We start from the raw sequence: 16,492 nt of genomic DNA on the forward strand, positions 1-16,492 counted from the left end.
GATACAAGAGATACATACACTTTGATACTTATCAAGATGACAGTATACTAGATTTGTGCTATGAGCATAATGAACTGTATATCATACTGAAGATTGGGGGCCTCTTGTAAAATGTAATGTATTTTGAAAGACACAGTTCAAAAGATAAGAGCATTCACTGCTTGGTTTGTTGATATCATTTTCAAGTAAACAATGGCATATGTAGGTGCATGAATGTTTGTTACTGGTAGATAAAATAGACTATGCTTGACACGAACACAAAGTAGGAAGTTAGTAGTTTGTGTTGTTTTAAAATATGAGCATCACAGTTTGGCAAGGTGTTTCTAGGTATTTGGTGTTTCATAACTGCCAGTAATTTTTGATATTATTGCACCTGCACTATATTTTGTTCTATTTACCAGGTAGAGAGTAACTATTGCTAGTAATATAAGGTATTGAATACTTTAATGCTGAAAAGTAATGCACATCATTACATGTTATACACTTGCTTAGAAATAACTGTATGGCATATATTTTGTTGATATTTCATTATGTACGAATTAAATGAAATAAAAAAAATCAGTACCCACAGTGATATTGATGGCATGGATTTAATGGTGTATGAAACAAGGCCTGTCTGACATCCTGTAACCTGTAAACTTTGGTCTGGGCTGACAACTTTTAGAAGTTTTTGTTTAATTTGGCCATTTAAATAGACAAATTATCACATTCAAATTGGCAGTTTTTCAAACTACTTCAAACTTAATTTTTAATGGTATTTGTGATTCTAAGGAGAGGTGCCATGAAAAGGTAATTCAGTGATTCTTATGAAAATGGTAATCTTTTCAAGGACAGTTATAAAATATGAACTATTAATGTTGAAAATGTAACTAAATTTAAAATAGGTATCGTAATAAGTATCGAACTGTGAAATGAATATCATAATCCGTATTGATTCATGAAACTTATGTATCACAACATCCCTGTATTCTGGATGATATATTATATCTTTCATCTTAGTTTCAGAACATAATGCATACATACATTGTATTTCTTTAACACTGGATTATGTCCCCTGCACGCATGGTTGGATATAAGTAATCTTTCTTGAACTTTCCCAGCTTGTATGCAACTTTAAGGATGAAAAGAACACAGGACATGATGTATTGGAGTTGTAAAAGCCTCTTAAAGGAGGAAAACCATTGCTTCAGTAGTGGTATGTGTACATTTGTAGTATATATCACTATAAAGTGATTACTTTTGTATTTGAAACAATTGTTTTATTCAGTACTATGTTTTGTGTGCCAAATACAATGTATAAAAAAGACTGTCTGGAAATGTGTATTTATGGCCCATCTAGAATACAGCTGGATTGTATAAATGACTGCAAAAATCACTTGAAAAGGGTTACAGTATTGATTCACGACAGCAGTTGCTCTCCAGAATATAAACATTTGTACATTTCAAATTATTATCTTTTTGATGTGCATGGTTAAGACAGTGTTATAGTTCTGTTGTTATGCACAAAGCGTAACTTGCTAACTTTTTTGTCAATCTCTTTTTGTTTATGGTCAGATATTATTTTGGTAGGGGTTGTGTTTATTTATCTGAATCAAAGGGTGGTAAGGGGTTGACAAAGCTGAATAGTGGATTTAGTTGTAGAGCAGGACAGTAAAATCGGTTTACAATTTCATTATGCTAATATATACTTCATAATCATTTAGTGAACTTGTAAAGAGCAGTAGGGGTTATACTTAAGAAGAATGGACTTCTGTCTGATTAGATATATTGAAGCGTAGCTAAGGGTCGAGAAAGCAGGGTCACACCCTATATTGGCTTCACTGGTACTGCTGTTAAATCTCTGTAGGTATCATTGTTTCAGATTACAGCATTCTTATTGGAATCAGATTATATACTTTTTTATTTTAAAAGTCGTTTGAAGTACTGTTTGTGTGAAGGTCCAACAATAACTCCACAGCACGTGCAGTCTGTGTAAACTTAGGCACAGTAATGCATGTATGTGTTACACTGCTCTGCTAATTATAACAGACCCTAGTGCATCGCTTTGGGGATAACAACATCTTTCTGATTGTATGAAAGTGTCAGGGGTTTTCTTAATGATAGGGGTGAAAGGGATGGGATAGCCTTTTTTTTCCGAAGCATTCACTTGTCAGGTTGAAATCTCCACATGGGTATAGTGTATGAAGCCCATTACTGGTGTCCCCACTATGATATTGTGAATCAGTGTACATTATTGCTTCAGTAAGCTGTATGGTAAATGTCTCAATGAAGGCCACATCAAATTATTTTTTAACTTTATATTTTCTCTTGATCATTTTGATCCAAGTGAAATCAACACTTGTTCATTTAAAAAATGGCAACTTTTATACCTTATGTGCTTCCACTGAAAAACATTTCAGCTTTGTCAATTTATTCTAATGCTATGATGTTCCCGAGATAAACATTTGGAATACGTACTGTTACGAGCAGTGCATCTTAGCAGATATTGAACTACTATCAAAATGAAATATTTCAACTTGAGAACAAAAATATAATTACCATTGTGATGTACTGCTGCTTACAAATGATTTTGTTGCCATATATGGTAAGTGCCCATTCATGCGATCATATTTTTGTGCAGTGAAACATATCAGAATATCTTATCAAAATGGCATCTCTTTGGTCAATACATTTTAAGGGGTGATTTTCTATGCACAGTCTGCTTACTTTAAAATTATAACCAAAATTGTCTTTAGGTAGAATGAACTGGACATTTGTACCGGAAGGGAAAATTGCTTGAGGTTGTCGTATGGACAAGTCTCATAGTTACATTGACTTTTGAAAGGACAGATGATAATTTAAACTTGACATAGATACTCAGGCAGTACTTCCTGGTTTAGTAACACTTCCGATTGTTCCAATGACATAACTTAGTAGTCATCTGAAGACGGTCAAGATATTTGATGTTAATATTATATGTTCATAAAATAATCTGTTATTTATTTTAATCAAAAACAAATAGTACCAAAATGTCTAATAGCAATATGAATTGTGAATTTTAAGGTGAGTTACAATGATCTATTGGTATGTGTATAACGTACATGCTTGTGACAAACTCATAGATGTAATGAACTAGGTTTTCTTTGGTTGTCCCAGCCACTGCCTCTATGTTTTAGTAAAAATATGTGTAATAGACAATGGTTATTGTGAACAAAAATTGGTTGTCTTTTTGAGTTTGTTATAACCATTGTTTTTTGGGGCTATAAATGCAATGATTCCCCAACTCTGTCTGGCAAAAACTGGCAGGAAAGACCAGATTTCTTTCCCAAGGTTTCCATGCCAACACTGTTCCTCCATTGTTCTGTGATACTGACAACAGCAATGGTGTGTTGTAGTGCTTTTTACAAGGACCTTGTGTGGAGCTCACCATCATATGACATAGGGCATATTTGCAAGGGTATGGCAGATGTTGTCACACAAAAAATGTTTCTGAGCTCTCATTTCTGGAGGCACTTGTTGGCTCCATTCTCTCACCAGCCATGCCTTCATTAACTTAGAATAATGACACCACCACTGCTGTGTGTATTCATGTGTGATGGTGGAGTATGGTTTACACAAATCAGTGAAGTATATGGTGACCTGAATCTTACTTGGGAATATTTTTGTGCATAGGTACAAAATCCAGATTATAAACCTTTCCACCATCACTTGCGTAATGTTGTTTTATTCTAAACAATAGGATAATATAAATTAAGTTTTTACTCTGGAAGTTTCACAAACAATTATATGATATTAAAAACAGACCTTAAGCCCAGAGATTGCCTTATGCTACAGTCTCAAGGATGCCACCAAGACCCAAAGACATTTTGTAATTGTGCTAACATCAGGGTTGTCTCCCCATTGACCAGTGGGTTCAGCTAAATGTTTAGTTAATATGTCAGTAGTTGTATGTGTATATGCAGAGATTGCACTGAGAAATCTGCTTACATGCTCTGATTTCACATATCAAATTTTAGATTATAATTTACAAGTGTGAAGAATTAAACTCATGATGATTATTAAGCAGCCTTCACACGGCAAATTGACAACCCATGTTGGTAAAGTTTATCAAACTTGTGTTTTCACATGTCAAGCACATGTTGTCAAACTTGTTGTCATTTGAGCACCATGCCTCTATCAGTGCAGTCACATGACAGTTTTGTTGACTGAGATTGATTGTTTCTGAACAAAATGAGTTTGACATCACTTCACTCGTCAAACTTGAGGTTGACAGCACCAAAAGTTTGATGGAAAGGTTCATGAGAATAGAGCGAGATCCTTTTTCCCAACAACAATGTGACAACACTGAAACTGGTATTGATTCCGAGTTGTTGGTATGTTCACACTCTGAAAACTCGAGTTTGACAACGTTAGTTTGCAGTGTGAAGGCTGCTTTGGGGATAGCAACATCTTTCTGATTGTATGAAAGTATCAGGGGTTTTCTTAATGATAGGGGTGAAAGGGTGGGATAGCTGATTGGTTGAAGCAGTCACTTGTCAGGTTGAAATCTCCACATGGGTACAGTGTATGAAGCCATTACTGGTGTCCCCACTATCATATTGCTGGAATATTACTAGTTGCAGTGGAGAGGTAAGAAGTGGCCTGAAACAAAACGTAATTAGTTTCATGACGTCATTGTATCTTATTCAAACAGCACCTTGACAGAAATTACTTAAATAATTTTGTATGTGCCAAATATGGTCATGACCTAGCATGAAAAGGGCAAAATGTCAACTTTAACCAAGTCATTTTTGTTGTAAGACCATTCTTAATCTTTTGATGTGTCATGTCCTCTTCACAACAATCTTTACGGATAACAATTTCATTTATTTTGTGAGTACTTATAGCCTGTTTATTTTTTTCTCAGTATTATTGAAGTAACTTATTCTTTCAGCTGTCAGTTTATTTGTTGATTTTGTTTCTGTAATCTATCTTTATGTGTTTTTGTTAAGTTAATCCCTACTTGCCTCATATGTTTGTATTTGTGTATATTTTTGTTAACTTATGATGCCTTGTAAATACACAGCACCTCAGCTGGGGCCGAGCTCCACCAATATGTTATATCATGAACCCATGTATTATATTAGTGTAAGATAATATCACTATGTGTTGCCTGCACAGCTGTGCTTCAAGTAACATGCAATAATGTTTGTTTTGTTTGTAGGCTGTGCTGACAGATAACCACTAATTTTTTTATTTTTTTAATTTTAGTAGCGTAGGATAAATATGGATTACCTCTTGTCTCCAGGGCCAGTTCCACAAGCGACCTTTGATCTACTTAGATCTACTACCAATGTGTATTTTTTGTTTTAACGTATTTTTTATTTTAACGTAAATCCATGCCTTGGCATTAGCTCATGTTGCTTGCAACACCAAGATCACTTTGAAGAACTTGGTTCAGGAACTCATGTTCTATCATAATGCCAGAGAACTTGTATTGATTATTTAAAACATAGTAATACAGTGGGCATACTGAATGTTTTTATCACAATTTCCTCATTAAGTGTCTTTTTTTAACACACTTACCAAAAGCATAAATTCAGTCTAAGTAAACTTAGTCTCAGTGTATTTCGTTACACTCCACCACTGAGTCTAACAAAACCTAGTAGAAGGTCGCGTCAGGTAACCTTTGAGCGACCAATGACCATCCAATCAAATGCAAGACGGTTAAATAGATTTAACCAATCAGACAACGGCTGTTATTTAGGGATCAGAAATATTCAAAACTGACACAGAACTCTCCACAAACAAAAATCTGCATATAACACAATTATTTGATCTGCAGTATATATGCTTTGGGGTTTCTGTTGACATGGTTACCATTAGCTAATATTTCCGCAAGATGACATCCTTGAATATTGCCCCAAACACCATTTTCAGCGACTGTTTACTCACCGTTGTCATGGTTGTACATAAGCCGTGTGCATCACCCGGAAGCGAGCGTAAGCTAAATACCATTCGGAATCGTTCGGGTACGAACCTTTTCGAGATAAAAAGTTCAAAAGGTATGTGCTAATGTCCACTTTCGCAATTCGGTAAGCTGTGTTCTGATTGGTCAATCTCAAAGGTTACCTGACGCGACCTCACATAAGGTTTTGTTAGACTCATTGGTGGAGTGTAATGAAAAATACTGAGACTAAGATTACTTAGACTGAGCATAAATTTTTCTTAGATAAATTTTGACACTTCTTCATAGCCAATGAAATCGATTGCACAGATGTAACTGAGCCAATCCAAATTTATGAGGCATGCCAAATGTGATATTTTTTGACAGGTAGGTTCAACTAGATTTCTAAAGAGATCCTTTTACAGGAGTTTACTTTACCAGATACGAAAATGGGACTTAGTTTTGAGATGGGTTGTCCTTATATAAGGGGATTTGTTAAAAGGATCACTTAAGTAAAGTAGAAGCTTTGTAAAGGCTGCATTGCACCGTGTTTGTGCCTGTTCTGTTGACAAGATGTATCCATTATTCATGTTTAGGATTTACATTGAATGAATTTGTATATCAATCCTGATGTATTATGTCAACTGCTAAACTGTTCATGCAAGTAGTATGTGTTTGTTCTCAATGCCAGTGTATAATATTAGCTGCAAAACTGTTTATACATGTAGTTTCTTGTTGTTAATGGATCAGACTGTCACTGATGTTTGTACTCTAGATTCTACATTCCCACTGTATATAGTTAAATGCTGTATAGATGCCCCACCCTGTTGCTGTATATAGTGAGGTTAGTCAATTGTGTTGATATCTTGGACTTGTCTCTGTGAGTAGTTGCAGAATTAATAGTGTCTTATTGTGATTAGTTGTATGGCAACATGCATCAGTCATGCAATTGTTGGAAATGTGACAAACTAGTAGAATCAGTGCCAGATATGATTGAAGAATGACAGAATTGTGATAATTCCTGATGTATGTTTATAAAATTTGCAAATAATATATTGATTATATGCCAAATATATATTTTTTACACACTAACTCAAAATTATAAAAGTAATCAAATATGTGTATGTCAAAATTGTCAATATATCCAAGCATGTGAATATGAAAATGAAAATTTATCATTTATACCTTTTCTTTTTTGTGGTACATATTTGAATACATAGACACGAAACGACCTAAAAAGTCCATTTTTTAAATTCAGAGGTCGCCATATGATTTGGGATGGTATCTTGTCTTAATCTTCCTGATGTTTAACACAAACAATATGCTGAAGAATCTGTCCATTATGAACAAGTGTGGTTATTACAGTGGTGGTGTTTGATCAATGTCTTCTGCATGATGCCCCTGTCAGTGCTCCTCTGTGTAAGACATAGGAAAATAATACTATACCACAAGAATAAGCTCACACTGAAGCCAATGATTAATTATCTAAGTGAAGATTAAGTTTCTTAAAGTAGTTTAAAATGTCTCAGAGATGCTTTCAATCAGAACTACTTCACTGAAGTACTGGTATCTTTGTTTACACAGTGAACTGGGTTTGCTGATGCTTTGAGCAGAGTTTCAGTTAGATCATGAATTGTCACTTTGAAATTGAGAAAGAATCCATGATTAGCAGATCCTGGTCCAAGAAAGGACATAACTCAGCAAACTGCAACCTTAGACTACCGGTTCCCTGGTGTCTTAAGTAGATTTGGTGGAAAATCTTTCTCACATAAATGTTGGTACAGGTATGTTTAGACTTGTTATAACAGCGGTATAAATCACTGTAACCCATGAAGATCCTGGTTAGAATTCAGCAACCCTTGCTTGTCGTACGAGGCATCTAAAATGATTGGGTGGTCAGGCTCACTGACTTGTTTGACATACATCACTGTATCCAAATTTCGTAAATCAATGGTCATGCTGTTGATCATTAGGTTGTCTGGTTCAAATTTGATTATTTACAGACAGCTGCCATGTAGCTGAAATATTGCTTAGTGAGGCATTAAACAACAAACCAACCAACCAACCAATTCACCATAATTTGTTGTCCAGAGTTGCATCCCATGTGCAAGCCAGAAACCTGTGATTGTCGGTCCGATTGTGGGTTTGCCCAGATGTTCTTAAGGGGCGTTTGCATCATACCGGTGATCATTGATTCGGCCAAGTGGTAAATGTTTTACACCTAATTGCTGACTTGCTGGGACACACCTGGGATCCACTTTGGGTCCACCTGGAATGCTGTTCAAAGCAGCGTTAAACCAAACTCACTCATTCATTCCTGACTAATCGGATAAATAATTACTTCTCACATTCAAATTTTACTCAAGATGTTATATTCATGATATACTCATTGAAACAAATAAGGAACCTCGTGAAAGTACAAGCTTAAGTGTTCCTTTATTCTTTTTCTGGTTTCTTTACAAGAAATCTATTGCACTATGTGTGAAATTCTTGAATAAAGGGACACTTGTACTTTCATGTGTTCCCTTATTCGTTTCCATGAGAATACTTAGAAAGACAATATGACTATGGTATGTATCAAAGTTTGACGGCACGGTTGTCATGGAATCAAATGATTGTCAATATATAGGGTTGGCTAATGTCAATAAAATTCTAAGGGATGTCTTTAACAAAGGTTGAATGGAGTGTTTTCCCATCAAATGACTTTTTTTGCAGATTGGTTCAGATAATTATGTTCATCATGGTATTGTAAGCATAAGCCAGAATTACACTGTATTCGGTTAATGTCACAGATAGTGAAGTAAATCATGTATTAAATGTGTTGTCCTGTCCGTATTATTTGATAGGAATTATATGTGAAGTTATTTGAGAGCCATAGTCTACACATATTGTTTGAGATATACCACAATGTCTGCAGTTATGTTTTGACCCTGTGTACAGAGCTTAACCACTGTGTGTATACGTCTGGCGATGGCCAAATATTGGTGTGCTTATCTGACCTGTGTGTGTACTGTGTGAAACATACATGTCTTCGTGCATGGCCGGAGTTCATGTCCGACTTGCACATATCAAATAAAATTTGAAATAATTCTGATATTGTTGGGTTGTTTCTTGACCCAGCACGAAAAGTATTCCAGCTAAACGACGCTGGTCTGTTAGTAAATAATCATGATATGTGTGTTCGTTTGCCATTATGAGCATCAATCTTTGCACCTGCAGATAAATATGAAGACCTATTCTCAACCTGATCTTCATACGTCTTTCGTGGAATTGGCGTCTGGATATTTCTCTAATCCTCATGGGTTTGTTGATGCCTTTTTTTCTAATCATTACCGAGGTTTGACGAAAGTACAGCCCAACAGAATGGGACACCTGTTGAAAATTCTAAAGATGTTTAGTATGCATTTATAGTCATAATGCATGACTTATAGCAATGGTTGTAAATAGTGTTCGGAATCGGAACGATTATGATCAAAATATGTACATTTTTATGTCATCACCAGTATTAAAGGTTTCCCCAGGTTTTTTCTAACTGATGTTAATTTAATGTAATTATTCTGTATATTTATACAGTATTTATCACCATATCTCATTATGTTCCCAATACATGCAAAATATATTCATAGACAGGTTATGTTAATATTTACTATAGTGATGAATACGAAACTATGAATACAACCCACATAGCTTTACGATGTTGAGTGCATGTAAAATCGTGAATATTTATCAAATTTCATGGATAGTTTACCTCACTCAAGCGTGTTGTACCACCACAAAATTTGTTACTGGTTATTAATCCTTTTTGTCAGTTGTTGGAACACCTCTGGGTATAGTTCTTAGAAATATAAATGACAATGATGTTGAAACAGGTCTTTTCACCGTTTTGATGAAACTCACAATCATTGGATTTGGGCAAATAATAAATTTGTATAATACATTTGTGGAGCACCTAATATCCACCTAAAAGATGCTCAGTGTTGCTTGCACAAAGCACAGATATTTTGACCCTGATTCACCCAAGTTGCCTGTGTGGTGGTAGTGGTAGAAAGTGAACAGTCAAATGACCATCTTATCCCACCAGGTACCCATTCACTGCTGGGTGGACAGAGGCAATTTTGAACAAACACACTTGCCTAAAGTGAGACCACATATGTTGCATGTGCTTCAATGAGGAAGTGGAAGAAACTTTCAGGTGTCATGTTGCCCAGCCAAAAAGACTCATTTTCAACGCATTTGTGAACAAGGCTTTATGTACATACAAATGCCACTATGATTGTGTAACTGTCTACCACAAATATTATGGTACCTTATTTGAGTGAAACCTTAATCCTAAAAAGCACTGAATGATGCATCCTTAATATCTCCAGAGTATACGGTCCAATGAATCACTATACCCTGGGTGCATCTACGGCTCAGTCCAAACATCTTATTACCTCTCTTCGGTGGTTCCACATTCTCACAGTAGCCAATCAGCTAAGGCGCTGTCACAACTGAACTTGTCAGTGTCAATAAAGATAGTGGCTGCAACTACAAAGGTATCTCAGATTTTAGGGGAAATCATAGACACATTTTAAAAAACATATGCAAGAACTCCTTCTGCCCCTTTCAGAGAACCTGTGCATGGTTCGTGTTGCCAAGTTTAATCAGTTCGATCATTTAAAAAGCAAAAGTGAGCTGTGATTGGTTTGCTCAACTTCCCAGCGTATACACCTGATTGGATAAGAAGCCAGCCAAGGCAGGTAATAAATTCATCGGGCTTAGCCGTAGATGCATCCAGGGTATAGTGGAGATTTATCAGAATGTTTTCCTTGGAGATATTGAGGATGTGACTGATGGTAATATCCCCACTTCATAAACAATTCTCATCATAAACATCACTCAAAATTCTTGACATAAAACCTTTATTTCCTTCTCATGAACTGTTGACAAAATATTCCTTTACAAAATTCTAATTTATATACAATCAAAAAGACTAATTCAGTTCAAACAAAAGAAGAGTTCTTTACAGGATGTCTTGTCTCAGGATTTATAGCCGGCAATGTCAGAAATACATTCCCATTTGTTTGGTTGATACACCAAAGAATGTTCGACTTTCACACAGATAATGACTCCAAAGGAGACCATTTGTACTGGTATTTCTGAGGCAGACACATCCACACATGTCCACAGTAAGAGTACTTTCTTTCACTGAAACAATCAATCTCAATTCTTACAAAACGATTGTGTCCATACGAGGTTGTATCTTATTTCTATGTTAACTTGATGTAAACATTCACAGACCTAATTTTACCTCTTGATTCATAAAGACTGACAAGAAAATATGGTGAAAAAATACTTTCACACATACTGCTTGGAAGTAAAAATCAAACACATTAGTCAGGATGTCAAAATTATAAAAACATTAAATTACAAAACCTGATTCATGAAAGTATTAATTGTCTCTGTTTATGTATACAAATCCCTTAAAATAAGTTAAACTAAATGCACATTTCATCACACCAGGACATTTCTTCGGTTGATTAAACTGTGATGACCCTCTGGTACAAAATAACACACAGCTGTCAGCATTCCCTAGAAAATGACCAACACTGAACTTTAAATAGAAATCACATTTCACACACTGACAACAATACAAAATTTCTAGGTTAAAAATATGTGGGTTGGTTTCTATCTGGGTATCATAATATTTTATCTTGCGTATCCATCCTGGACTTGTGTTGTACACTAACAGGGTCAGTAATGATGACAGAGTATGTTGACACTGGGATGAGAATGTACATTGGATAATGGAGTGATATCTTGTGCTGACTTCACCATGGAGGCTGCATGGGCTGGGGATTCTGGAGGTAGGACATCACAACTGCCGATATTGACAACCTGGAATGGGTTCATTACATCACTGACCATGTTAATTTAACTATCAAACTTTGGTGAAGAAACTGTCCGTTGGTGTTTCACTTTAAGGGATGCAACTCCGAACAGAAAATTACGGTGAACTGGTTGCTGGTTTGTTGTTCAATGCCACTCTCAGCACTATTCTAGCTATATGGTACTTATGCCTGCTTCTGTGACTTTTGACCAATGACACAAATTATAGCTGAACTGAGAAGCCACATTTCTGAATGGTTGCTTTATCTGTTCACCCCAATGTTCACACCACAGAAACAGCAAAAATCTATGGTTTATTTGATTAAAATTACCCCAAACAACATTAACTCAGTATATGATGTTCTGACGTGAGAAACATACCTCAATAACAAGAGTGCCTATCTAATTTATGAAATGTAAATTCTTTTCAGTTTTAACATAAAGCATTGACAGAGGTTATTTCATATTAAATATACCCTTAAATATCTTCTGAATGTCTATTTCATATTCACAATGATACTTACATAAAACTGCTCAACATTTGTTTTGTATCTTCTGACGTCCGAGAGTTGGCAAAACTGATGAAGGAACAATAAACTGCAACCCAGGCACACCATTTCAACTGAAAGTGATGACAAAACTTACATTATTACAAATACCACAACTTGCAAATAATCCATCTACACAGCAGCTACCTGCAAATACTCAAGCATGGGCCAGACAAACCAGTGATTGATACAATGAGCAATCTCTTACTGTTGAGATAAGGGTGGGTGAGTGAGGTGTTACCCGCCAGTTTTAGATATCTTCAGACCATATCAAAACGAGGACACCAGATATTGACTTCACATTGTAACCATGTGGGGAATCGAACCAGAGTTTTCGATGTGACAAGAGAACACCTTTACCACTGGGTTCCCCTACAGCCCTTGTCGAGATGCAAGATGAAGTGCAACAAGTAGTCAAGTCTATATGTAGCATATATGTCACTACACCAGTAATGAGCAAAGGTTCCTTGGAGCCCAATGACACTTGAAACTAGATGCAATTGTAAATGTTTAAAAAATCAGTAAAGAAAAAAGAAAATGATATATATATTGAATATACTCAAGTTCAAGTAACAGAAGTCTGAATGGATTTAAGTTTTTTAACACACTTTACACACCATTCAAAAGGAATGTGAACACATGATTATTATCTTAAATTGTAAAAAGCAAGTATCATCTGATTTCAAAACAACTTGAAAACACTAATTCCCATGGAGGAGATAGATCAGTGACTGACAGGATGAGCAATGTTCAACACAATCAGGGCACACTGACACACAATCTTGTCGCAAGAGTTTGCTTGTCAGCAGATAATGGGGTGCTTTTGACTATGATGTCAAATGAGCTGAAGGCTAAACCACAGGCACACTGTAGTGCAAATGGGGTTGCACAGCATAGAGAATATGGCAAGTCTTCTTATATGTGTGCGAAGCAAGCAAAGGTTGGAAACATACTTTCTTCACTTCGGATCACAAGATATTTTCCATGTCAAAATAAAATATTGCCACAATCAAAGGTTCACTCCCATTTCCCCACTTGGTTGTGCTCTCAGATTTCCGACCCCATGCTTAGTAAAAACTCACATGAAATATGTTTTATTCAACATTTTAAGCGCCACTCATGGTATTCAGATCGTTCTTGGCCTCAATTACCCCTGCCAGCTTCCGGTTAAACAGAGAATAAGCAGAAACTAAAAAGAAAAGCTACTGCCTAATTTTATCATAAACCTGTTGAAGTTTATTTGTCTTATCTGTCGTTGCTATTGTTAGCATTTTCGTAATATTTACGCTACATAAAAACACTTCTGGCGTAATGGGCGAATGAAGCAGGGGAGGTAATGACAACTATTCCATATGGAATAATACCCTTCTGCTCCTTCACTCCGTTGAACCGGAAGCTGGAAGGGGGAATGGAGGCAATGAACAGCATGATATACCACAAGTTGCACTTAAAATGTTGAATAAAGCATACTTCACAAGAGTAATTGTTCAGCATGGAGTTGGAAATGTGAGAGCACAACCTAGTGAAGACATGGGTCACTGGGTGTATACCTTTGATGGTGGCGATATTTTATTTTGACATGAAAAATATTTTTCGAACTGAAGCAAGGAAAGTATGTTGCCAACCTTTGCTCGCTTCGCTCACATGTAAGAAAATAGGTCATTTTCTCTATGCTGTGCAACCCATTTGCACTACAGTTTGCCTGTGGCTAAGCCTGTCACTAGTCCATTACCTTCATCATGAGCCCACACATACTGAAGATCATGCCCAACAGGTTCATGTAGTCTGGTGTTGGGTCTTCTGATGGAGTGCCTGATGCAGGAGGCTTGTATCTGACCATCGACAAAACAATAAACATGAAGAAATGGTAGCCCAGTGAAGAGATGACAACAATGATCAAAATGAATGATTAACTGTGTTAAAATCACAACACAGATTCAAAAGAAATTCTGAATTAGAATTATATAGATCAATGCAAGAAACTTTCAGCTTATGTTTAACACACTGATGCATTTGGAGAAAAAGTTTGTTGCTCAAGCCACTTTCTCATGTCAGAGAGTGGAAGAAAACATGATCATGATGATCCAAAAGAAATAACAAGTTATGTATTTTACCATAGAAGACCAACTGTGTTTAGAATGTTCTTTCTACTCAGATCTTAGACATGATAATGTCGGGCAGCAAGGAGCTCTGAGCAGAAGAGAGATTGGCTTCATTCAACAGCAGCACAATCATAAGGCTACCTAGGCTCTGACTTCTAATCTGACTGGCTTCTAATCTTAGTATTTAGATAGTATTTTGCAACCCCCCCATAAGCGAAAAAGATAAACATGATAAACACTTGGCTTCCAATAAGATGATGGCCAAAACCAGTCTGTACCATTCACCTCAGTTGTTTTGCCATTCAGAGCTCTGTGCATCAATTTGCTTTGAAAATCAAGCATGAATAAATGGAAATTACATCATGTGTGAATTGTAATCACATAAATTAGTTGATGCATTGTCACTTTAAACACGTATAATAACAGTCCTAAGAATTGCCTTTAAGAAATCATTGCATGAACTCCGAGGTGAAGCTATTAACAAATGTGAAACATATAACTTAATGGAAAGACTTTCACCTGCATCTCCCCTAAATTTTAACATTGAGAATAACATTCTCACAATGTCGTTTTTATGTGTTGGATATGTGATTTAGTATGTTAAGATACATTTAAAGAAACATTTTAAAACTCACTGTTATGTGATGAGGAATATATATTCAGGTGATATGATTTGCTAGAATGAAATTTAAGGGGGGATATGGGCAGAAGTCTTATCGGTTAAGGTAAGATCTACCCATAACCTCAGCTTATAAAAAAAATACATGCCTGTATTCTTAGGTATACAGGTAGAATGACTAAAAAGCATTTGGGTTACAGTCGGAAATCCTCCCTTTGTTACACTGAAGTACTGGAAATCTGATTCAAAAGATTGGAACAAAGACATGTATTATCAGTGTTATTTGAATTTTTAACTTCACTGGTCCTGGGGATACTGAGAAGATATTTAGTATCATTACAAGAGAGAATGAATATATCAAAGTGGAATTCATTTGCTAACAGATGTTTATGAACTGAAATTAAAGCAGACCAAGGACATGACAATAATAAGAGAAAAGATCTGCTGTTAGCATGACAAGACCAGAATATCAATAAACATGCAATGACCGCCCTAGCTAGCTTCAGAACCACACGCACGTACAGATGTTGAGATGGACATCGCCCGAAATTGTTCCCGGGGAGCCTGGGTTTCATTTACCTCACAATCTTATTAGGTCTCCTGGGGTCGTTGACATTATTAGTTCCTACGGTCGACATGGTTGGTATTTTGTTAAAAACAACTACAGGTGGCCCTTTAAACTAGATGAAAAGTGTACGGACACTCATTGAAGCCCTTCTGTATTTTCCCTGGTCGTGTCACGACGTAAAACCGGCTTACGGACGGACCAATCAACCGGACTATTCCTTACTCTATTTGTAATGTGTCAAAACTTGGACGATCATCCCGAAACGAACATTGATGCAGCATGACCTGAAAGCTTGTTTTATGTGCTGTAAACTAAAATAACGAAATACAGTTGAAACTAACTTGAACTAGATTCAAGTTCTTTTTACAGATTAGAAGCGTAATGTGAAATCTTTTGAAAAGTACCTTAATTTCCTTTAAAAAAGACTCTCTCTTATTTATGTTTATTCACTTCACACTTGTTCATTTGTTTATGGAGATCTGTGGGTGAACTCCCTACAAGAGATGCATACATATTTTGGGTGTTTTTTTTCATTATTGAATAAGTTAGATCGATTAAGGATTAAGTGTAATATGATATAAATACAGGAACTCCCCAGTCTTATTGAAATAAGACATTGTACCTGAAAATTTTTTGCGCAGAAAATATTTACATGCGAACAAGATTCATATACAGTCTTTATGTACATGTAAATGCTGTAATTTAAACAGAACAAGCACTGTTGCCATAATTTATCGATAATGTTAATTCAAAGAAATGGCTTTATAGAACATGAAATATTAAACATTATTTGCAGGTGGATAGTGCGAAAACATTTGTCACATAATTCCTTACTCTAACCTACACTGTAACGTCAAAAAAAGATGTTTGATGTAAACTAAT

General features: G+C 35.9%; 1 protein-coding gene across 1 annotated transcript; it reads right to left on the minus strand.

The window, feature by feature from the left end:
• Positions 1-10,719: 10,719 nt before the first annotated feature.
• On the minus strand, positions 10,720-15,857 carry LOC137290955 (PAT complex subunit Asterix-like). The gene is made up of 4 exons (XM_067822179.1): positions 15,622-15,857; positions 14,054-14,153; positions 12,298-12,395; positions 10,720-11,782 (listed from the first exon to the last, which is right to left on the minus strand). The coding sequence occupies exons 1-4, from the start codon at positions 15,678-15,680 to the stop codon at positions 11,716-11,718; spliced, it is 324 nt and encodes a 107-aa protein (XP_067678280.1). The 5' UTR covers positions 15,681-15,857; the 3' UTR covers positions 10,720-11,715.
• Positions 15,858-16,492: the final 635 nt, after the last annotated feature.

Source organism: Haliotis asinina, chromosome 7, assembly GCF_037392515.1.
Source record: "Haliotis asinina isolate JCU_RB_2024 chromosome 7, JCU_Hal_asi_v2, whole genome shotgun sequence".
Lineage (NCBI taxonomy): Eukaryota > Metazoa > Mollusca > Gastropoda > Lepetellida > Haliotidae > Haliotis > Haliotis asinina.